Below are 18,261 nucleotides of genomic sequence, written 5' to 3' on the forward strand. Positions count from 1 at the left end.
ACCTGGAGAATCTAAACTGGAAACCCATGTTAAGTGACGGCATCCTAGAAGGGATCAGATGACTGCTAAGGCCATGCACAGTTATAGTGTAAGTTAGGTTTATTTTACCATTATCTTTCACTCCATGTGGCAGGAAAACTCGGCTCCATTTGCAGCACTTATACATTTCTATTATAGTGCTTAATAGTATCTATCACACATATAAAGGCTGTGGTGGTACGACAGTGACACCAGTGTTAACACTTCATGACTTGTCAGCATTATCTTGTATGGTGGGCACTGCACTCCTGTTCAACTTTATCAAGCATTTAATGGTGAGCTTGATCTCATCTTGATTGTCATTAAGCCCTTAAACCACTCTTCACACAGTGCCCTACTGGGCTTTTGCTTGCTCACTTACATTATGAAATGTAGAATTACAGTCCTTGGTTTATGAGTGAGCACAACTTCTTGCCTGCGAAAGACAAGAATGAGGCTGCAGATAGTTGGTGCAAGCCTCTTGTAATGTTTCACAGTTTATCAAAATGTCTACCATTTGCTCTTCAGATACAGACTAGCCAGGAAAATGCCTCCTGTAGAAATTCAGTGGTGTGATCACTCGTCGGTGTTGTTGGAGTACCTGCGGCAGCTGTATGAGGAGGGCCGCTTTGTGGATGTGGGCCTTGAGTGTGAGGGGCGCCAGGTGAAGGCTCACAAGGCTGTCATCTCTGCCTGCAGTCCATATCTTGAGGTAGGTCTGGAACATGAGAAATGAGAATGAATCTTTCAGTGCTTCTTTCTTAGAAAGAGATGCTTAAGAATAGAGGAACAAGGCTTCTGTTTCAAGAGGATTGTATGTAGGTTCCTTTTTGTATTTTCTATAGGAAATGAAAGATCAAAGTTTTGTATGTGATTGAGAAATTTATTTAAATTTAATTTACACCTTAATCTCAGGGTCTGTTGAAAGGAAATCCTGCCCGGAGTCATCTCATCAAGTTCAATGGATATTCCTACAACAGCCTTCGAGCAGTCATAGACTTCATGTACAATGGTGAGTTATGGCTGTGTTGGAGGTCTAGCCTTTCAAGCGATCAAAGTTGAATAATTATTTGTACAATCTTTCAAGAGTTTTATTATCATAGGTGTAATTTTAAACAGTATTTGTATTTTCATGTCTGTTTGGCTCAGCCTGTCTTAACACTACACCAAGCTGGATTATTATGTGCAATTTTTTTTTACTGTTCTCTCCTTTTGTTTCAAAATACTAGTGTTATATTATAGTGCATGTTTTCCAGCCAGACATCAACTGGTTCTCTGGTTTTCACATCAGAATATTTAGTATGTTTTATCCCCAGGTCACAAAAATGCTGTCTATATACTTTCTTAACATCAGTGATACATTCTAGTAAATGGAGTAGAATGTACTAACTCTTAATTATGTTTTTATATATTTAATTGTTTTTATTTCCCTCATATATGTCTACAGTTAAACTCCAAGGGTGTGCACATAGTATAGCAGAACATGTCAATGCAAGCAAACTTTTTTTAACAATTGGAAGGGATTTACAGGAAATTTGTAAATAAATGACTTACATAAAACTTGTGTCTGTAGGCAAAGTGATGGTAGAGCAGGAGCATCTTGCTGCTTTCCTGAAGCTGGGCAGAGCACTCCAGGTGAGTCCTATTCTCTTCAGGCAGGGATCATTCATATATTAATGATGCAGATTGATGAAATTATTTCTACTGTGGCTGCCATTTTGCCTAGAATGGTCACCCAACATAATTTTCCTAAGTAACATTCTTATTAATAAACTTTCTTTCTCAATAGACCCATGAATCTAAGTGTTGAAAAACATTGTAGACTATTTGAGTTCATCTTGGCAGGTGCGAGGGATCCTGGACATCGCTGCCCAGTGTGAAGAGGCTGGCCTTACCACAGCAGAGGAGACAAAATGTTAGTGAAGTGTTTCAGGTATTTGAAGATTGTAGTCAATAGCAAAACACATATGATTTTGTGCAGTAATATTTATGTTGATGTAGTCAATAAATCTGTTGCAGCCAATGCCCAGTACAGCACAACAGTCCAGCAGCCACAGAAGCCTGTCAGTCAACCCCTGGCACAGAGCAAGATGGTACAGCAGGCCACAGGGGTCTCAGAACTGAAGCCTGAAACAAAGAAGTATGCCTTCCTGCTAGACAAAGGCTCAGCCAACACCCCCAAAAAGCCAGGCCCACAGTTCCGAAAAGTCATGCCAAATATCATTGGTAAGATCCTTTCTTTCTCCCTCCTTGTCTCTCTAATTATACATAACAAATACTTATTTTGGAGTCCTGATATTAATGTGTGCTTGAAATTATTAGTAAGATACATAAAAATACTGACCATTATTTTGTGTGTGCATAGGTTCAGTCGACCAGCAAGGCAACATCAATAAAGTGACCAGTGTTGGGGCTGCCCAGGTGGCTCAACAGCAGCAACAGCAGCAACAAGCACACCAGCAGGCTGTGCACCAGACACAGCCACAACAGACGGTCCAGCAGGTGGGACTCAGCAAATCTGAAAGGAACATTGGTTATCAGATCTTTATTACATTAGATGGCTTAATTTTCAATTCAGGTATTGTCAGGAAAAGTCAATATATTGCTATATTGGGCTTCAATCTTATGTGTTATCTTTTAATGTTAATATGATGTGGTTAGCAATTCTCTCTCTCTCTCTCTCTCTCTCTCTCTCTCTCTCTCTCTCTCTCTCTCTCTCTCTCTCTCTCTCTCTCTCTCTCTCTCTCTCTCTCTCTCTCTCTCTCTCTCTCTCTCTCTCTCTCTCTCTCTCTCTCTAATTAGGACCTATAACACTGGAGCAGTAGAGTGTAGGAGCTAAGGTTTTGTGTATAGGAGCTTAGAATTGGTAGTATGGTTTGAACAGAAAGACTTGTAAAGGCTTTGTATTACTCACTGGTACTATGCCCATGTCACTGATGTTCTGTTTTTCCATGATTGTCCTTTAAAGCTTTGTATGATTTTTATCCCTTAACTTGAAAGAGATACTTTTCTAGAATAATCTTAACCAATATTGCATGCATATTTACATGCTATTAGATTTTATCTTTTGTCTCAAAATAAAGAAAAACATTTTATTACAAACATTATTTCAACCTTGTGTACTTTTCCACTCATGCAAATTTTTAGCAATGCAATCTTTGTAATTCACAATCAGGTGGTACAGGAACAGCCACAGCCAGTACAAGAGGAACCACAGCAACAGCAGCAGCAACAGCAGCTCCAGCAACAGTCTGAAGAGGGTGGCCAGGGTCAGCAGCAGGAGGCAGCTCCCACCACACTGGAAGAATTACAGCAGGCATTGTCCTCAGGCCAGGCCATCCTCCAGACTACAGACAATGGTTCAGAACAAACCCTGCAGATGGTAGAAGGACAATGTAAGGATTTGTCTCTTGTCATCCCTTAATTTATTCAAGGACAAGAAGCTCCGTTAAAAAGAGAAACATTTGCTTCTCTCATGTTTGTGAAAAATGTATCTTTTATAAGATTCTTGAAAATTTTTGTTGAACTACTTTTTTTCTTCAAAATTTTACCTTTTTTGGTATGGTTATTATTCTTGACTCTTACTGACCTTCTGTATTCCTATGCATACTGCATGCATCATTGAATATACTTTTCAGTATGTGCCTTACTATAGAGTTTGGGCACTTTTAGCTATGAGGTGTCTGAGGCACAAGGAGGCATATTCATTCTTAATTTCTTCTGCTGCAGGTGTGGTGACGGGTTCTGGCCAAACTTATGTGGTAGTGCAAGAGGGCGACAATATCAGCTTTGTACCAGCAGAGATGGTCCAAGGAGACCTTGGTGCTGCAGTCAATGGAGGCCAGGTCAGTCTGCTCTGCCTCTTGGAAAGTGTCATTTTTACCTAAGCTTTACTGTTCAGAGATGTGTATTTGACATGCAACATGTTGACCTGTGTATAGAAGGAATTTTAAGAGGAATTCCCAAATAGGGAAACTACAAAAATACCGTAGTATTTTTTAGTTCAGTGTTAGGATTACTTTTTTTTTTACAAATTATAAGAATTACTAAGACTTTTTTGTAATAGATAAGCAAAGTGTCATCCTCATCCTGGAAATTTTTCAATGATGCAGTAAGAAAAGAGTGAATTTTCCTCTAGCAGGTTGTAGAAGGCCTTGACCCTGTGGAGCAGCAGCTTGCACAGATGGAGGGACAGGTCCTCACACACAACCAAGTGAGTGCTTGAAAAACTTGTTCATTGGTCAGTACCTTTGAGGCTGCAATCCCACCACAAAGTTCTTAGTGCCATATTTAGAGCCCTTTTTTTTACAAACACATGCACATACTGATGCAGTCCTGTACTACTTGTTTTTTGGTATGCAAGATTCGCTGCTCTATTAGATGTACACTTGTTTTGTAAAATGCATTCTGGATAATAATTTTATAAGCGTGTTGGATGCAAGTTAAATCTTAATATTTTTCTTCCTGGAAAAAGTGTCACCTGGTGACATACAGTTATATTTAGTTAATTTCATGCTACAGTGCACTCAAAGCTCTGCATGTTTTTTCTGAATTTAAGTCTTGTTTTCAAGTCATGAGCTTGTAAAGTATAAAATAAGTTTAACAATAGGGTTGCAATGTTCTAGGTTACAGAAAGCACAGAACCAGCTCAGCAGGAGGCTAGTGGGGTGCCTGTCAGTAGTGGTGGGACTGTGACAGGTGACAGTGGCTCTTTGGAGACCATGAGTGTGGTAGAGTCTCTTGTCAAGTTGGGGGAGAAGCAGCCAACAGAGACAGAAAATGGTTCTACAGAGGAGACACCTGAGGTATTTATGTCCTTCATTCCTTTCATCATTCCTCTAAGGACCTTTTGGCATCAGCATTTTGGTAGGACTGTTAAGCGGCAATGAATATTGTTCATTTCTCTTCTTTCCTAAGCTAAAATAATACACATTTACTTTCTCTCTGCATAGTCTTAACATTTATCTAATAAAATTGATCTGAAGGTGTTTTGTCGTGGCACATTGTTTATCAGAGTTATTCACTAATTCTTGTTTGGTCACTCAGGTTGGACCAGACATGCCGAGTCTTGATGGGGATGGAACTGATGACAGGACGGAGGTAAACAATAGGCACTGCCCAAAGAAAATTTCAAATTGACACAAAATCTAATCAGAATAATTGGAATACTGTCACTGCAACTCATGTTGTCACTGTGGGTTGTGAATTTGAACGTAGTATAGGACAGGCATTGCCATTCTGGGAAGCATCATTTGACCTCATTTTGATTTTGTAGGAATGAAGAAACATTTAAAATTCATAAAACTTGCAGGTTAAAGCCCAGATCTTACTGGACTATTGTGTTCCCATTGTTAACTTTTTTATTTATTTATTTATTTTTTTTTTTTTATGTGTGGTTTTATTGTCTATTAGCTTGAGCTGAATTCAAGTGTGGTTTGACAACTTTGCTTTCTTATGCATTAATTTGGCCATGAACCAGAGCTGAAGCAAGTTTATGCTTGACTTATGTGTATCCCGTGCCTTGTGACTTAGTAAAACAAACTTTTGGAGGTATCAGGACTCATAATCCCAAAATTACTTCGCTGTGTTATCTTGATGATGTCCAGCATCCCACATGTTCATGCCACTCTCATTTGTTTATGAACTTTTATGTTGTTTGAGTGCCATCACCCATGCTAGCATTATCAGGATATAGAAAGCAGTCTCAAAATATAACATGAAATTCCTCATTTTATAGGGAGTGTAGATCTTCCTTGATCCTTTCATAGCATTGCATTTGGTTGTAAAAATTAAGCATAGAAGTATGCATGTTGGACATTCATTATTCCGTTCTTGAAGATTATTCCACATCAGCATTTTGCCTACCAGTCAGCCATTAAGACATGCGAGACAAATGCTGCGGATCGACTTGTAACAGTGAGCCACACAAAACAGACCAAATTATGGCTTTAACATTTTTCCACACATTTAACACCAACTCTGTTTTCTGATCTAAGTACAAGTTCTTTTTAGAAATTGAAAATATCCAAGTATCATCCAGTAGCTGCTGTAAAGATGCTAGTGATCACACTTCTAACATTGCATGTTTTATACATTATGATTTGTTATTCCAGGAAAACTGATGTTCTAGCCATGACCTGGAACCAAAGCTGCTGTGTTTTTAGTGCCCCGCCTTTACTGTGCTGTTCTGGTTGCTAATGGGAAATATCTTTTACAAGCTTTGTTGCTGTTTTGGGGCATTTTCTGTCAGCAACCAATGCAGCATATCTTCTCATATTCAAGCCCAAGGGGTCAACACTAGTTTGGAAAGCTAGAACAGTATCCATGGAAAGGCTTAAATGCTTATTTCTTTTGCAGCCTCTCTTTTCAAGAATCCCCAGAAGGAATGAGGCTAAGAGATAGATATGTCAATAGATTTTTGAAGCAGCTGCTGTCTTTGGTTTTGACCAGCAGTACACCAAGATCATTGTAAGGCTGTTTGATCCTGTTTGTTACAATCAAACATCCTGACTTACCAGAGAATCAGATATTCAAGATTTAGACCACAATTTTTCCACATTATCCTTTTTAAGGTTGGAGCATCAATGCCATGCTTGGGAGATGTGACTGAAGAGGAGGAAGGTGTCCCAGCCTCCAGTGAGGGCGGTGAAGGTGAGGGTGGTGCTGGCCAGGATGAATCAGAGGATGCTGCTGAGGGATCCACTGGGGAGGAAATTGGCAAGAGAAAGAGACAACCCTCCCAGAAGATGATTGAGGCAATGGGCATGCTGAAGAGGAAGGTTCCTGAGTCTCCCACACAAGGTAATGTAATTTTTTGTTGTTGCCAAAGATCCAGAGTTTTATGCTTTACTAACCTCACCCTGTGATAGGAGAAACTGTCGTGCATATTTTATAGCTGAGTTGGAAGAATACTTCCCCTATGTTCCCTTTATGACCTAAAAACTGGGAAATTTCTGCCACATTTTCAGTTTGCAGTGAGAATATTTTTCTTAGCCACCACCCTTTGCTGTCAACCAGGAGTCAGTAGATTTAGGAATTATTGTTATATAATAGGATGTAGGAATGTGAATGACAGAATTAGTTTATTTATTTTGTATTTATTTTATATTTTCTAGTTTTGCTTTTAGTTGTATGTCAATTAATGTGTATAAGAAAGAGATTATTGCACAAAAAAACTTTGGTTACTATGGATCACTTATTTTTGTGTATTTTAGAAAGACCTGGACTTTTATATATGAAATCTTAAAAATTGAGCTACATGAAGTGAGGCAGTATTTGTCATTTTCGGTATTCTTTGTAGTGTTATGGAATTCCCCAAACAGGAATTAATGTGTGGCCCAACCACAGCAAAATTTAATAGGCATAAATAGTCATGTTAAGAGTGGTAAAATAATGATGTAGCTTGTTTTACAGGTGAGTGACATTAATTTACTACAAGCTACCCAGCCTTATGTAGCTTGGTGTTTATAACACTTGAGATATGTATGTTTACTCCATAGAGTTGGCCTTCTGATTCCCTTTGCATGTAAGTGAAATCTTCCATTCAGCAATTTTGTTGCTTTGTATGTCCTAGTCCACATATTTCTGAAACTACCATTTGTATATAATTATATAAAAGAAAAAAAAAAAAAAAATATATATATATATATATATATATATATATATATATATATATATATATATATATATATATATATATATATATATATATATATATATACAGTGGTACCTTGACTTATGAGCTCGTTCCATGACAGAGCTCGTAACTAAATTTGCTCATGTGTCAAATAACTTTTCACCATTGAAGTTAATTGAAATACCATTAATCCATTCCAGCCCCCCCACAGAAAAAACACCCAAATTTTTTTGTTACATGTTTTTCAATACAGTAATCTGTCAATATAGTGAATCGCTGTTTACTGAATTTCAGATATAATGACCCTTTTAAGGTTATTGAATACTTGGTTTATTTTATGAAACTTCGCAAATTATGGCATATTTCAAAATGATTGAATGCTTGCTTTATTTTACAAATATCCTAGGTCTTAAAATGTGAGAGAGTTGGCTTACACACCGTCAGCTGCATGTTTAAGAGACGAATTGTGGCTGTATGACAGCCAATGAGTGACCTTGACAATGTCCGATGATGCAGTGCTCTCCCTCTCTCTCTCTCTCTCTCTCTCTCTCTCTCTCTCTCTCTCTCTCTCTCTCTCTCTCTCTCTCTCTCTCTCTCTCTCTCTCTCTCTCTCTCTCTCTCTGTCTCTAAAAACACATGAAGTGAAGTAGTGAGACGAGAAATGCTGGGTGATCGTTGTGGCGCTCACTGTGCCATATGCCAACTAGTGATTGAGTATCTGAAGCTCACGCGTATCTCGGATTTTGGCTCACGACTCAAAGCTAAAAATCATCCAAATGACAGCTTGTATCTCAAAAAATTCATAAGATGGGGCACTCATAAGTCAAGGAACCTTGGTTCTCAAACTGAATTTGGCCCTGAAAGCTGTTCAAAATCTGAAATGTTTGGAATCCGCAACTATTTTCCCCAGAGGAATGAGTGTAAAATGGATTAATGCATTCCCAGACACCAGTCCACCATTACTTAGCATCTTATGATGGTCGCTACCTCAGCCAAGATGGCCGCTTCACATCTTGAGCTCAGAAATTATTTATCCAGAAAGGATATATTGAATGAACCTAGTGACATGGAACTTATCAGAAGATGCTGTTAAGACTGTGCAGGTATTCTCTTTGTCACAAGTCTTGTGAGGGAAGCCTTACAGAGTGACAAAGAGAGGAGTAATCCACTTACCACCAAACTGAAGGTAATCATAACACTTAGACATCTTGCTGCTGAGAAAAGCTACTGGGAAAATGCAATTTTGTTGTACTGATGGTGTTGTGGGACATTGAGAGAGTCACAGGTTGCTCATGATTATTTCTGAGTGCCGAAAACTGTTTATTTACATTGAGGCTCTTCATTGGCATCACATTTAACTTATTTCAAAGATTGAATTACTGTCTTACCTACTGTGCCCCTCCTCCAAATACATAAAAATGAAGGAAATATTTTTAGAAACTATGAATTAGTTATAAATTGCAGCTTTTGCTTTGTCTTTTAGTATTTGAAATCAAGTAACTTTGTTTGAGAACTCAATTATGGTATGACAACCAAAGCAATTATGAGTGTGTGTGTGTATATATATATATATATATATATATATATATATATATATATATATATATATATATATATATATATATATATATATATATATATATGCACACACACACACACACACACACACACACACACACACATACACAGTGAGCATTTGAGTTATGAGCATTTGAGCCCTTCCCAAACACACAAATTCTTTATAAAGCATGTAATATGTTATAAACAAGAGTTTTTGCTTTGTCTTAGTATTTCAAGATATTTATATATTTATTTATCTATATGCCCACAAATTGTAATGATTTTTCTTTGTTTCAGGTGGTGGGAGAGGTAAAAAGTTGAAAAATTAATCATACATCTTGGTGTCCTGCTAAGTGTTTCCGTAGAGTAAGTTCAGGTGAGTAAGTCATATTGTTACAAAATTTTGATTAGATTACTTGTGGTACTGTCAGCCTATAGCCCAAGAAATTTCACTTGCTTTAGTTGTGAAAATGTCTTACCATAGTAGTGTTGAATTGTACTTAAACATTATGCATGTTGAATGTATTGTGTAAAAAAAGATACTGAAGGTATAGAAAATCTATGGAAAAAAAGGTTAATTTATAATTATGATAAGTTAGGAAGACCTGGATTCATAAGACTGTTTTTGATTGCATGACATACCTGACATTGTGCTTTGATTTGCAGACTGGGGAAATCACTCAACAAGGCCGCATCCGTGTACAGTGTGTGGATATCCCTCTCTTTCTTTTCCCCTCCCATCATTTGGTTATTAAATTTACCTTTCTGATATTGATGCATTTGTGCTATTACATCTTTTACTATGGGCCTCTGTGAATTTCCTTTTTGTCGGATTTGTACATATTTTTGTTTAGCTCAAGATAACATACTGAAAAAAAAAGCATTAGGAGAATAAGCATGGAATATTTCATTTAAGACTAGATACCAATACCAAATATGTTTTTTTTTCATGTGTGTTAATTTTTTTTTTAGTAGTAAGAATTTTCTTTAGAATTCTATTTTAGTTTAAACAGAGAATTGGGATCTTCATTTAAAATATATCCTGTAATATTCTATGCCAGACCTTGAATGGCACCTAGTTTCTCTCTCTCTCTCTCTCTCTCTCTCTCTCTCTCTCTCTCTCTCTCTCTCTCTCTCTCTCTCTCTCTCTCTCTCTCTCTCTCTCTCTCTCTCTCTCTCTCTCTCTCTTAGATACATTTGGGTACATACAAAAAGGGAAGGGTTATTCCGTCAGCTCAGTAGTGTGTGCAGTCACTTTTCAAGGCTCCTTGGGGTCATCCCATCACACCATCCTGCCATTCCCACATCAGAGAAGAAAATAGCAAATCACCTCAACTTAAATTTATTCTGTGAACTTTATAGAAATATTTCAATTTAATAACCTATAACTATTTTTCTTTTGGAAGGCACCTTTTTATATATTTTTTTTTTATTGTGCTGTAATATCACATAATAAATGTTGAAAGGCATTGAGTACGATTTCATGATAATGACATATGCAAAGGAATATTGATTTTGGACTATGTTCTGTACTTTAGTACTTAAAATGTAAGTACATTTTTGGAGTAATATTACAACTGTTGGTTGTTGAGATGCTCCCAACTTTGCACCCTGGTAGTTGTACTGACTTTGGCTATGGGAATTCTTACCAGGGTAGGGTTAATGATGCTTCACTGAACAGGGAAGAAGTGATGAATGAATGTTCATTTTTAAATGTTGATTCTTATTTTTCAATGATAGTCTGGTGTTCTCGTTGCCCATAAAAAAGGCTGTGCTGGAATGTCATTCGTGGTAACATTCAGTGGCTTAATTCTTTTAACAGAACTTTCTTGCCCAGGGGCATGTAAGAGGTCCATTAATAATGTCAGCAGTTGCAGAAAGCTGTGTCACACTGTACTCCTTCCTGGGGCTGCTGATGCCACTTGCCACATGGAAGGAAGTTACAATCCTTATGTATGAGGGTGTCAGTCATGTCAGCTTGTCTTGTGAAAGTTCATTGCTGTGCCAAATTGGTTTTCACTTATCGTAAGAATGATTATTCATCAAGAACTTACTATCCATGAGTTTCTTATAATCTTGTCACTGTAAAAAGAATTTTTTGTTAATATAAGGCCATCGAGCCACATACTACAGTCAAAGCAGGAGCTCAAGCATTTTCTTTCAAATGTTGCTGTTTACTGTCCAGGATTCTATTATGATCAGGTTTTTGGCTAGACGGTTATGTGATGCAAAGACAATATTGCTTCATGTACATTATGTCAGGCACATGCTGTTAGTTATGAATCTATGGCCAGAAGTCTGAAACAAGGTAGGAGAAAAATATGTTCCATTCACGGACTTTTCTATACTGTGGAGTTGTTAATGGGAGCATTAGATGGAGCCATACAGAGCACATCATTGAGAGCAACCAGTTTCTGTTTGCTAGATTTTGTATGAAGCTGAATTACTTGTACACTGCTTTTCATGATGCCTGAAAATTTGTATATTCGGTATAATGTGATTGCAAATCTTACTTTCATAATTATATTTTCCCAGATATATAGTATGTACACACTAAGACCACCAGTAAGATCACGCAACTGTGTGTGTGTGTGTGTGTGTGTGTGTGTGTGTGTGTGTGTGTGTGTGTGTGTGTGTGTGTGTGTGTGTGTGTGCGTGCGCATGCGTGCGGGGGTGTGCATGCTTGTGTGTGTGTGTGTGTGTGTGTGTGTGTGTGTAAGAGAGAGCATGTGAGTGTGTGCATGCGAGTTCGTGTGTTTCATACTTATGCTTACACACAAGTTTTAGCTCTCTTAATATTGTCTGTATTCACATTAGATTCATGGTAGATTAAATGCTGTTATATGTTGAAAATAATTCAGAATGGTATGCTTGATTTTCTTTCTGTGGATTCAGCAACATCGTAGAAGATATGTAATGGGAAGGATTAGAAAATTGATGTGGAAATGTATTCATTTTAAATTAATTTCTTTTATGCTGTGAAAGCCACTGTTCAATGGTATAGCAGTTGCATTGTTGCCTGAATATAGTTATAAGATTTAAGAATTTCCACAAGCTACACTTGCATTTTGTGGCGTGTTTTGTTCCTTAGTTTACTTATAAAGTGGATTCCTTTCCTCTGGAGTAGGCATGAGGTGAGCAGTGATGTACAAATTGACCTGTACTGCCACCCTGTCCAGGTTCCCAGCAACTTGTAAGACATGTAGCTCAAAACATAAACATTGAGGAACATGAATCATTGTATCTTAGCCTTGGTCACATTTAATTAAGTAGCTTCTCACCATCACCCAGCTTGTGTTTTGTCACTTGCACCCATAGTAAGTTTCACTTGCAGTTAGGTCAGAGAAGTGGGATTTTTTATAGTTTTATGGTTTCAATTTTAGCAGTTGTAGAGTTGTTACTACAAAGATTAGCATTTGGCATGTTCTGATCATGTTGCAGGGGTGAAGCAGTGATATGCTACCTAATAACAACGCATTTAATATAAATATATTAGCCTCTGAATGTAGGGTAACACTTTGTAGAAAGTTGTACTGGATGAAGCTAGTTTTGAGATGTGATCCCTAGTATTTATCAGGAGGACTGAGGGAAATCATTGTATTTTGCATATATATCTGGATGTTGATTTTTCTTGGGAGGAAAATTATTACAAAAATTTCATCAAAACTATCATTCAGCTGTGGCCTTCAGCCAGGAACAAGTTTAGGTAGGTGTTATGTGTTGATGGAAGAAAAAAAAAAAAGTCACTGGGGAGCCTTAGAGGAGGACTAAACCAAACAGATCATTCCTTGGTCTTTGAAAGACTACTCCATTAAGTGGAATATGTTTTCATTTGTTTTTAATTATGAAGTTGTATATACATGGTTCTTAATTACTTTTGGAAGGCTGGTTAAGTACACTCATCTGCAATGAGAGAATGGATTGTAAGTTCTGTGGCAAGTTCTTTTCTATTATGAAGAGTATTTTGTGAGCATAGTGAAGAATGAAATGCAGTAGTTGCTTTTATAATACCCACCAGTTGAAGATCCATACAAACTGGAAATTTATCAAAAATTAAATCTAATTGTAATATTGATGTTTATGTGACCAAAATTTATCATTATTTTTCTTCATCACTGTTTTGGAAAGTGTTCATGCCTACCAATGTCACCTATCCAACTGTACTGTCCATCCACAAGTTTGTTCAGAATACTGATGTCCTGGAAAAGAGTTATGCAAGGAAGAATGCAGAGGTGCTGTGTTCTCATGAAACTGAACTTCATGGCATGTTATTATTTCTTCATTATACATTATTATTTCTTGAGTATATATAATTTTGTTCAAGCTTGATTATTTCATAATTTCATAGTAATGATAATGCAAGAATGTAGAATGAAGTCAAGATCAGGAGAGAGAGAAAAAAAAAAAAAAACTGCCAAAATAGCAGTTGTTCATCACATAAATATCCATCTTCATTTTTATTACCTAGTTATTTGTATTTCTGGTTTCAAGAAATGTCACCATACTCACTATCATAAAAGGGGCCTGGGAATTCCCTCATGTTTTAGTCCAATTGTAGGATAAGGCTGTATGTGTATAAGTCTGGTACAGATAAATATGTTTAGGTTTGAGTGAGGTTAAGTATTGTTGGGCTGTGGTTGAGTGGAGGATGGGCTGAGTGGTTGGATTGAGTATTCATGTCTCTCAGGGATCATTTATACAACAGTGGATTTTAATAGGGATGGGGAAATTCAGTTTAGTGAGAGCTATACATACAAGGATGCAAGGCTGTGATCAACCATATTCAGGAGAGAGAACCCATATAAGACATTGTCATTCTCCATTGGGGGAATAGAGAGGGAAAAAACATGGGAGGGTCCTCATGTCTCTTGCCCTGCCTCAGTTTTTGTCAGCTTTTATGATGCACAGAGAATATGGTGGCATTATTATTCTTAACCTATTTATAAAGAAACTATGTTTAAATCTTTTTAATCCCATTTAACTCAATTATTCCCTGCCATCCTCTCATCATGCCCAAACCATTTCTGCCTGTATTTTCTCATCACCACTAATGCATACACTCAACTCCAGTCTCATCTCTTGGTTCACTGCCTTTGATCACCCCACCCTACATGCTTCACATTCAGACACTACACTGTCACCAGCATGCTTAATTCATAACATTTCTTGTACAACCACAAACCATATGCACTTTATAAAATAATATCTGAAGTTAACCGAAGAAACCATATGTACATTTACATACATGTTCAAGTGTACAGTATTTAATCAGTATCAATGAATATTATGAAAACTAAACATGAGCAAAAAACTGGTATCGTCTTATATGAAACAGGAATATTCCTTACCAGCTAGCACTGCCAAATGGGCAAGCTATTCTTTTAGCTTAGAAGTAATATAAATGTTGTAGAAATTAGACTAAAGAAATAAATGAATTATAGGTCTTCCTTGAGCAAACAAAATCATTAGTGAGCAAGAGAACCATGAGAGGGAGGCTGCTCATCAGTTTCTTGAGTCCTACAAGCTCAAAGCCCAGCGTGAGCCTTGGTGATGGCAGATCGCTTTGGTTTTCTTGGTTCCTTGATATTTGTAGGTGGGAATCTTTTTGTCTTAGTTATCTGCATGGCCTTGAATCCCTTGGAAAGGAACAGTACTTTTAGTGATGGGACTGACTGAGGAAATAGGAATATACTCTGTGATAAACAAGTTGCATGGGAATGGTATTAGGTACTCTCATTTGTATATGCAAAAGTCAGAACTGTATGATTAATGAGAAGGAAAGAAAAATAGGCAATTCATTGCTGCTCTAGGAAAAGGTTGAGATAGAAGTCTGGGTTGAGGACACTGATAATTTTGCCATCTGTCAGGCTGAGTGTGGCTAAGAGGGATTCAAAGACATTACAGCAAAGTGATATTACCAAATGAAGTTATTCCTGTGCAGGGAGAGAATCTCTCTCTCTCTCTCTCTCTCTCTCTCTCTCTCTCTCTCTCTCTCTCTCTCTCTCTCTCTCTCTCTCTCATATCTTTTAATAGGTATGTCTAGTTATTTATGTGTAGAGACAGAATTTCTCTCACCTCTTGTAACAAGTATGTCTCAATATCCTCATCAGTCTTATTTGAGTCTGAAAAAGAAAGGCCCCGCCACACCCGCACTAACTCTTCACTCACAGAGAGGGAGAGACTCTTGTCTTTGTGAAAGATAATGAGCTTCCTGTCTGCTTTACGCACCACCTGCAGCACCTCCCTTTCCACTTGCTGCATCCATGTGGATAAGATGGGAAAAAGTGGATGATGGATTATATACAATATTGAATAACTACTACAGCAACTGCTATCACTACTACTACTACTGCTACTACTGTACTACTACTACTACTATCACTACCACTACTACTGCTGTTGCTGTTGCTGCTGTTGTTGATGATGCTATAATAAATGTAAATACTACTAACATAAAACTACTCTAAATGTATGTGAGTGCTATCTTTTGGATTTCATGTATAGTATTTCTCTCTCTCTCTCTCTCTCTCTCTCTCTCTCTCTCTCTCTCTCTCTCTCTCTCTCTCTCTCTCTCACCCTCATAATTTTCTTCCACCTGGGCCCAACACACTCCTGGACATCAGAGAGCATCACGCCACCCAGACCCTTCTTATACTTCTGTCGCAGCAGCCTTAGAAGGGAGTGTCTGCCAGTTATGGGCAGCGGTGGCTTGAAGAGGTAGTACATGCCCTCTGTCACCTCAACCTTTAAGTTGTGTGGAAGAGCTTCCTTTACTAGCCACTGGAAAGCAGATACTGAGGTAAAGGTGAAAATTATTTTTTTCAAAACTGAAAAATTCATGCAATCAGAGTGGAGGGAATCTTGCTTAACAGCAAGGAATATGATGAAGTACTGCTCTAATCTGGCACTAAGATGAACAAGGAACACGTGAGAAGATATAAGTTTGTAAGTACAGTACATACTGAGAAGTACCGGATTGAAAATTGAAATTACTTAAATAAGAAGTAAAAGGGATAAATGTATATATATGTATGAAAGTGCATATCAACACTTGGATTCAAAAGTTGATAAAACAATGCAGAGCTATGTGCCAATTACCATAAAAGAAAAAAAGTACAGTAAAATCCCTTTTATCCAGCATCAACGGGACCGCCGACATGCCGGATACTTGAATATTGCCGGATACTTGAATAGAAGTGAAATTATGTCCACAATCACCACCCTACACTCACGCATCTTACCATAACAAAGATCAGCTGATCTGATCAGCTGCTTAAGTGTAAGCACAACACGCTTCCTCTTTTCTACAACTTTAGGCATGATGAAGGCGTCAGGCGATAAACAATGCACATGCGGGACTGAGTCACTGAGTAAACACAGTGCAGTGGGCAGCGGATGGCGCGAAGCAGTGCGCTCTGGTGGCGAGGGAACAAAGTATGCCTCGCGCGGGAATTATAATCGATTTTATGAGTACACATTGATTTTTTTTATTGATTTTAAGGCTCGGGGAAAAATGTGCCGGATACTTGAAGCTGCCGGATACTCGAATGCCGGATGAGAGGGATTTTACTGTAATACGCAAAGTGAAGAGTCAACCACTTGTGTCGGTAAACTAAGGAATGAATACCGCGCTCACATTGCATGCTATACTATACTTACCTCCTTGACTTCCGCATTTAAGTGAAGCAAACCGGCCTTTTCAGTCATCTCCTCGAACGTATAGTGTTCGGTGTCCTTCTCCTGGTACCGCATCTTGAGGAAGTCCACAACTGTTCTCAAAACTGAAAACTTGCACCTGCTGTATCCGTTTTGGTGGATGTACCTGTCACGAGACGGAAAGATGCACAGTTGCAAGTTTAAATTTAGACTATTACAATATTAATGTCACTCATATACTTTAATATTAGTGTTTCCCATGTACTTTCACCCATGCACTAGTATCTCCCATGTACTTTCACTCATGCACCAACTAGTCTCCCGCATACTTTCACCCATGCACTAATATTTCCCATGTACTTCCACCCATGCACAAGTGTCTCCCATGTACTTCCACCCATGCACTAGTGTCTCCCATGTACTTCCACCCATGCACTAGTGTCTCCCATGTACTTCCACCCATGCATTTGTGTCTCCCATGTGCTACTGCCCCATTACTTACTTGGGGCACGTCTTGTACTGCGCAATGGATGACGACCTGGCGTCCACCAGCAGACCGCAGAGGGAAGGAGAGGAAGGAGGTATATGGGGATTTTTGGTGCCTAAACTGAAAAGTAAGTCAAACTATATTCGGGAGTTAAAATAGCTTAAAACTGAAAGCTTAGCAATGTTGTTGTTGTTGTTATCGTTATCATTATTATTGTTATTGTTATTATTATTATTATTATTATTATCATTATTATTATTATTATTATTATTACTAAGTAGTAGCAGCAGTAGTAGTAGTACATACAGTTGCTGCTCCACGTCACTGGTAATCACGTGTGAGGGAGATCACCCGGGGATCGTGTGGGGAGGGAAATTCAACGTTAGTTAACGAGGTCATCACTTACTTGCTCAGAGAACTGACACCATCAAAGTACTAAATATTGGAACAGCGAGTTAGTGCAGGCCGTTTAAGTGGACTCACAGTGACGTTGGAGGTTCAGAGAAGGTTTGGGGCGGGTTCTCCATCGAGCATACGAAGCGGCTGCCGCTCGCTTAGCAGTAACTCTCGAGTGTCTCCACCCACCGCTGAAGGAAATAAGGGAGGCTGCGCTGTGTGGTAAAGGTAAAAGTAATACATTATTACATATCCGGTTCAACATGTGACATGTTTGAATTATCCGATAAGAAAAAAAAAATGCTTATGATGGCTAACTTAAGATACAAAAAAAAAAAAAAAAAAATCGTCACTTAGGTAATTACAAAATTTATGTATTTGTTTGTTACTTTACTGGTAAATTTGCTAATGGTAAATACTATGACTGCATTATAGGGGTTCATATGCGTTTTACTGCACTTCTATTTATTAATTTTTTTTTTCAAGGATTAAGTCTTGCCACCCAAAC

The 18,261-nt window shown here is 38.0% G+C and overlaps 2 protein-coding genes across 9 annotated transcripts; one reads left to right on the forward strand and one right to left on the reverse strand.

The window, feature by feature from the left end:
- Positions 1 to 565: 565 nt before the first annotated feature.
- Positions 566 to 12,449, forward strand: LOC135103457 (ras-interacting protein RIP3-like). 6 transcript variants are annotated; one of them, XM_064009774.1, is made up of 14 exons: positions 566 to 730; positions 934 to 1,030; positions 1,592 to 1,653; positions 1,864 to 1,933; positions 2,020 to 2,244; positions 2,384 to 2,520; positions 3,194 to 3,413; positions 3,748 to 3,863; positions 4,157 to 4,231; positions 4,644 to 4,823; positions 5,065 to 5,118; positions 6,591 to 6,819; positions 9,512 to 9,590; positions 9,881 to 12,449. In XM_064009774.1, the coding sequence occupies exons 1-13, from the start codon at positions 566 to 568 to the stop codon at positions 9,541 to 9,543; spliced, it is 1,662 nt and encodes a 553-aa protein (XP_063865844.1). In that variant the 3' UTR covers positions 9,544 to 9,590; positions 9,881 to 12,449. The 6 variants fall into 6 exon arrangements, with proteins under 6 accessions (XP_063865844.1, XP_063865845.1, XP_063865846.1 ...); XM_064009775.1 differs by having other exon boundaries at positions 4,160 to 4,231; XM_064009776.1 differs by having other exon boundaries at positions 2,038 to 2,244.
- On the reverse strand, positions 10,294 to 17,990 carry LOC135103460 (general transcription factor IIE subunit 2-like). Of its 3 annotated transcripts, none has more exons than XM_064009788.1 (7): positions 17,841 to 17,981; positions 17,664 to 17,681; positions 17,373 to 17,477; positions 16,874 to 17,036; positions 15,791 to 15,958; positions 15,290 to 15,469; positions 10,294 to 14,850 (listed from the first exon to the last, which is right to left on the reverse strand). In XM_064009788.1, the coding sequence occupies exons 1-7, from the start codon at positions 17,882 to 17,884 to the stop codon at positions 14,740 to 14,742; spliced, it is 789 nt and encodes a 262-aa protein (XP_063865858.1). In that variant the 5' UTR covers positions 17,885 to 17,981; the 3' UTR covers positions 10,294 to 14,739. The 3 variants fall into 3 exon arrangements, with proteins under 3 accessions (XP_063865858.1, XP_063865856.1, XP_063865857.1); XM_064009786.1 differs by having other exon boundaries at positions 15,791 to 15,994; positions 17,841 to 17,980; XM_064009787.1 differs by lacking the exon at positions 17,664 to 17,681 and having other exon boundaries at positions 15,791 to 15,994; positions 17,841 to 17,990.
- Between the last annotated feature and the right edge of the window lie 271 nt (positions 17,991 to 18,261).

This window comes from Scylla paramamosain, chromosome 9, assembly GCF_035594125.1.
Source record: "Scylla paramamosain isolate STU-SP2022 chromosome 9, ASM3559412v1, whole genome shotgun sequence".
Classification (NCBI taxonomy): Eukaryota; Metazoa; Arthropoda; class Malacostraca; order Decapoda; family Portunidae; genus Scylla; species Scylla paramamosain.